We start from the raw sequence: 6,363 nt of genomic DNA on the forward strand, positions 1-6,363 counted from the left end.
CTAATAAGTTAAAAGATGATTGCTCTGGGCACTTTTTATTCTAAATTTGCTTTTACAGTTGTTTTTTAAAATACAATACATATATTTATAAATATCCTTGTTTTTAAAGGTCTAACCGGTCCGATTGAACCAATTTTTTTGGCAAACCAGTTACCTTCCACTAATTGCAAACAAGCGGATTTTTTTAGATAAAAAACTGGAAACAAGAACGGTTCCCGCTTCAATTGATCGAACCGACTGTTGCGGTTCGATTTTCAAAACTATACTTTTATCGGTTTGAACATTGGTTAGGGAACCACGTTAAATTTTATTCTAGACTCGTCAGTGTCTTTACCCGCTTATGCATTTATAGCACAATATTTTACTACTCAAGCCGCATTATAATGGAATTGCTCCGTTGATAGATCTAGATTTGCATCCGCCCATCTAAGAGATTTCTTCAAGCCGGGTTGTGAGCTATGTGGAACGATTAAAAAAATGGGATTTGTTGGGCTTTCACAAACACACAGACTAATATACTCCTAACACTTCTTAATTCTAGCTATCTTGCAAACCGAATTTGAACCTTCATCCTAATGAAATGAAAACACATTACCATTATAATAAATATAATAAAAAAATTCATTATATTTTTTCTTTAAAAGTCAACTGTCTGTTTCAACAAAGTCAATGGAAATAGTAATTGGTAGAGCATCTCTATTTTTATACTCTCGTACCCATGATTGCCAACTAACCCGTCCATGGCTCCATGCCCAGGTACATATGTATGTATGTAATATGGTTTTTAAATTTGTACCATCCAGAAAATGGTGTATGTAATATGTAGAACAAAAAATGCATTGACATATTGTTGGTTGATCCATATCATTTTTATGTCAGTTTACATATTGATTATTTTTTTAGGAAACTTCTAATCATAAATTTTGTTTTATGACAAACAATAGAGATAATTGTATGAAACTATATGCAATGAGATAACAAAAACACAACACATATATTAGTGTAAGTCGAGGTCTATCTTTGACACAATTTTCTTAAAACAAATCCGTCCCACATTTGGGGTATGTTTCTCAGAATACAACTATTACCAACAGTTTTACAAACTGTTGAGCTCAACAATGTCCGAACATTAATTTGGCGTGATGCCAGATAAATCCTACAATAGTATATGGAGAAGACAGGAGAGCGTTATATGTTTTTTTCGTGTGTCAAAATGGTTCTAACCGGTTGTTCATAAATGCACACATTTAGTCCTTATTCTTTTTTTTTTGTAAAATAAACCCTTATACTTTATTAATATGTACACATTAGATCCTTTTCACCGGATTCTACAGGTTTTGCTGATGTGGAAGCACAAGTGACACTAAATAGCAATTAATTAGCTTAGTCACCGGAGGTGGGTGATCCTCCAGCAACAAGAAAAGGGCGGCGACCCTTCTCTTTCTCGTCTCTCTTCCTTCCGGTCGAACAGCAACAACCAAACACCCTTTACCTGTTGTGTTTCTCCGATCTGTCTCTCTTTGCCTCCATCTTTGAGATATGTTGCCAGAAAAAGAAGAAAGAATCGACGAGGGGGCTACCAGAGCAGCTCCTCGCCGCCAACTACCGTCTCTACTTCCTCCTGCCTCCCCCTTCGACCTTGTTGTTTTTGCCATCATTCCTCCTTGCTACCAGTGATGTGTAGGAACACACAAAGGAGTCGCCGGAGATCGGGGTTCTCCCTCTTTTTCATGATGAATAAAAGTTGGAAAAATTTCGTTGTGGATATGTGGATGTCACCTGGGTATTTCATTTCAACAAAATAAAAGAAAGAGAAAAATGACTTGATAGGGTAAGATACTTTTTGAAATGTACACATTTAGTCATTATTATTTTTTTTTTTTGTAAAATAAACCCTTCCACGTCAGCAAAACCTGTAGAATCCGGTGAAAATGACCTAATGTGTACATATTAATAAAATATAAGGGTTTATTTTACAAAAAAAAGAATAAGGACTAAATGTATACATTTCAAAAAGTATCTTACCCTATCAAGTTATTATCCCCATTAACAATGTCATGTCTATTTTAACTAATTAACATAAACTGTCCATTGAGAACATTATTTGTCTATCTGATATTCACAGAAATTGAGATAGAAATAGTTTTTGCTTAATATTTTTATCAACGAATTACAGGATAACTAAACTAACAATAGTATTTATAAAATTATAAAAAAAAATATAATATCTGGGCAATGAATTTCAAGGGAAATAAACTCAAAAAGTGTATAAAAAGGGGGGATATATTTATATTTCATAATTACAACTTTGGAGATGAAAGTACATGAAGTTGGGCATAGTCACTCTTTTTCTCTCTTCTTCAAGTGATTTTCTGGGGCAAAAGAGACATTTACCTCGTTTATAAAAAAACATAGGCGAAAATTTAAAAAAAAAATGTCAAATCTGTCCACAAGAAAATAAAAAAGCGGAAGAAAAGAGTAGTAAATAAACCCAACAACTTTTTTTCAAAAAAAAAAAAATTACTCCTCAAAGATGCTCTCAAGATGAGGCCGCCATTCGCCGCCCTGAACAGTCCGGCGAGCTCTCCGGTGCCCTAGCTTCTTCTTCTCCGACACCACAACAACATCTGAAGAATTCAAAGGAACAGTGTTTTCTCCGGTGGACACATCGGCCGGTTGCCCAACCGCTACCGTAGGTATCTTCTTGGGCTTTTTCGGATCTTTTTTCTGCGGGTTTCTCTTGTTTTCCGGCACGGAGGAGGAAGGTATCAAGAAATAAATGCTGCCTCTTTTAAGCTCGGAACTGTTCGAAAGGATCAAGATTCGCCGGACAACGCCCTGAGAACATGGTTTGCTTAAGACATGATTAGGGTAGTTCTTCAGAACCTCGCCGGCGGTCACCGGACGTGTGATTTCTTCAACGTAGCCATTTAAATGCACTATTCGGATCAAATCAAGAGCACCGCAAGGAAGAACACAGGCCAAACAACACCTTAAACTGTTTCCCATGGAGATCGATATTCTTGTTTAATTAAATTTCAAGACTTCTGATTTGATTTCTGTGGATGAAGTCGTCGGATATGACTTATGAAGGAGGTGATGAGGAAGATGGATTTATAGAGGGGAACCGTACAGGTGATCATGGGGTCCGAAGAGTAATATGATAAGTGATGATGGCTAAAATGACAAAAAGGCCCCTGGCATGCTAGTGCACATTTCTTGGATCTTACATTATTATTGCCCCTCAAAAAAATAGTCATTATATATTATTGATTATTCTTTTTGTATATTTAAGTTACGTGATTAGTTGTAGTTATGATTGGTTTCATTATCTTAAGAGGTTTAGATTATACATATTTATGCTAAATTTGGTAACATTTATTGAAAACCCTCCATTGTTCGGTGAATATTCAATGCATATGTATTTATTATAAAATTTAGGTTGTCTTTGGCGTTACCTATGAAAATTTAGTTATTTTAGTTTATAGATTAGTTTATTAATAATTATGTTAAATGCTTATTAAAATGTTGGTTTATAAATTAGTTTATAAATTACGATAAATTGATTTTCTATATCACTAAATACTAAATTACAATAAGTTTAAAATACAAGTTAATGTATATCTGTCAAACACAACCAATGACGGATGCAGGAATTACGGTTGTAATTACATCTTACACTAGTAGTTGCATATATATTTTTTAGTGGATGTACCTTAATAGAAAAATAAAAATTTACATTACGATATAAAATCGAGTAGTGATTCAGGTCCCCCAGAAGACCCCTAAATCCGCCACTAAACACAACCTTACTAAAATACTAAAATTAATGTTATTTATTCATTTTATTTTAGGTAAACAAGTAGACCTAGTAAGAATATGTTACCATGGTAATTTTATTGTGGATACTTGATAATGTGTCAATTGTCAAAATATCAAATTAATGTTATTTATTCATTTTATTTTAGGTAAACAAGCAGACCTAGTAAGAATATGTTACTATGGTAATTTTATTGTGGATACTTGATAATGTGTCAATTGTCAAAATATCATATCTTTAAAATTTAATGTCTTTTAAAACATAGACTTGTTTTGTTACTAAAAAAATTGTTTGAAAATCATTGTCTTTTTTTATAACTTGTATTTAAGTAATTACGAATAGTACAATGGAAAACTTCTTTGTAAGTAATAATAAAAAACTAAAACTAAAAAAAAAATATGTATACGAATAAAGATGTAACATTAAAATATGATAAATGATCAAAATCGTAACTTATAAAATACCAATAATTTAGCTTTAAAATTATGAATGATAAAAATTATTAGACCAAAATTTTTTAAAGGTAAAAAGTGTAATTGTGAAATTTTATTATGATTAGATGCAAAATTTATATTTTCTATAGAGAGATATTTATTTTGCATCTTGTATTATATATTAAAAAAGTTATAATATGGTATGAATATAACTGTTTTTAGTCTAGAAAAAATAAAACCAAATGGACGGTAATTTCCCCTCAAAAATCATACTTATTTGGTAATTATTGTAAAGAATTTTAATATTTGAATATTTACATGACAAAATTGCAAAAATGGTCTTTGTGGTATGCATTTTTTTGGGGTTTTAGTCCAAACCCCGATTTTTTTTGGATTCGTGGTCCTTTTGAGCTAGTTTCATTGCGTTTTTAGTCCCTACGAATAGTGAAATGACTGTAATACCCTTAGGGTATTTATTTTCCATTTTTCTTTTATTTCTTTTTAAATCTAATACTAATTTATTTATTTTAATAATTAAAAAAATAAAAAGGGGCCCACATTCTCTCTCTCTCTCTCTCTCTCTCTCTCTCTCTCTCTCTCTCTCTCTCTCTCTCTCTCTCTCTCTCTCTCTCTCTCTCTCTCTCTCTCTCTCTCTCTCCTGAAGAATCTCATCTTCTTTGTATTCTTCATACATCCCCAAATCAACACCATAACTCTTCTTCTTCTAGAATCAGTAGTTATACACTCAAGAGGTTGTTTAGGTATAAATATTACAACATCAGGTAGCGGTGATTTTCGGGGGTAGTGTTCTTTATGTTTTTTTATGGTGAAACAGGTTAATTAGGTTCAGATTGATAGAGAAGATGATGGGTTGTTTGAAGTGTTCTGGTTGTGAAACAGGTTATTGCACCCCGCCCTCCCCTCTTCGGTCACCCCTCTCTCCAATTTGTTGTAAAAGATTAGATGATGATTAAGATTCACTGAAGAATCAAATATATATCCCAAAATTGTAATACCTTCAAGTCCTACAATTAAACCCAAAATTGATTTCAAATTAAACCAAAAATCGATTTCATGGCTTCTCAGCTAAGCTTTCTGATGTAGAGGCTTCTAATCTTGAATATGCTTTTGGGCTTCTCTCGGTTATTCCTGAACAAGTTCGTCATCTTCATAGCAAAACCAAATCAAACGAAACCCAGATCAAACAAAACCAAAACATGAAACACAAATCACTGAAACCGGACCTATAACAAAAACTGTAGAAACAAAAATCAAAACCGGACCTATAACAAAGCATGAAACACAAATCATCGGTCTTGCTCTCGTTTCTTTGTTACCGGCGACGTTCGTCGGTGAGACGGGGAAGGAGTGGCGGAGCAATGGTTGTGGGGTGCAATACCGGACCAGAGGAGGGCGATGGAAGGTGGTGCGGTGGGTGCCTCAAGATCGTCGGAGGTGGCAGCCATTCATATTCGCTGAAGTTGAGATCGAAAGAAAAAAATGAGATGTGTGCTTTATTGAGAGAGAGAGAGAGAGAGAGATGTGGGCCCCAAATTAATTAATTATTTTATTTTTAATTTAAATTAAGTAGAAAAAACGTAAAAAAATATATCAGAAGGGCATAATAGTCTTTTTAGTTTACCGAGGGACCAAAAACACAAAGAAACCAGCTCAAAATGACCACCAATCCAAAAAAGTCATGGTTTGGACTAAAACCATAAAAAAAAAATACATACCATAGGGACCATTTTTACAGTTTTGTCTATTTACATAGTTTTTCTTTTATAATAAATAGTTTTTTAAGTGGTCATTTTAGCTTTTTATTAAACTCCACCATCAGAATTCTCTTATATGATTTTTTTTTTCTATTTTTACCATGTACTTAAACACTTTTTTTTTGTGTTTTTTAGTGTCAAGTTTTTGCCAAATCACCAATCCAAAAAACTGTAAACATACATTCTGAGTTTTTCATTAAAAAAAATTATTCCACAATATTAGTCATAGACAAAATATATAAATATTTAATATAAATATATGAATATAATATCATTATTTTGTGAAAAAATCTCTACAAGCTCATTAAAAAAGCTTTCTTTGTAGCTTATTAAA

General features: G+C 32.8%; 1 protein-coding gene across 1 annotated transcript; it reads right to left on the reverse strand.

Annotated features, from left to right (window-relative positions):
- Positions 1-2,265: 2,265 nt before the first annotated feature.
- On the reverse strand, positions 2,266-3,131 carry LOC145136310 (uncharacterized). The gene has a single exon (XM_079070451.1). It carries the CDS (start codon positions 3,007-3,009, stop codon positions 2,521-2,523), a length of 489 nt encoding a protein of 162 aa, XP_078926577.1. The 5' UTR covers positions 3,010-3,131; the 3' UTR covers positions 2,266-2,520.
- Positions 3,132-6,363: the final 3,232 nt, after the last annotated feature.

This window comes from Lactuca virosa, chromosome 9, assembly GCF_052849685.1.
Source record: "Lactuca virosa cultivar CGN04683 chromosome 9, Lactuca_virosa_CGN04683_v6, whole genome shotgun sequence".
NCBI classification, from domain to species: domain Eukaryota; kingdom Viridiplantae; phylum Streptophyta; class Magnoliopsida; order Asterales; family Asteraceae; genus Lactuca; species Lactuca virosa.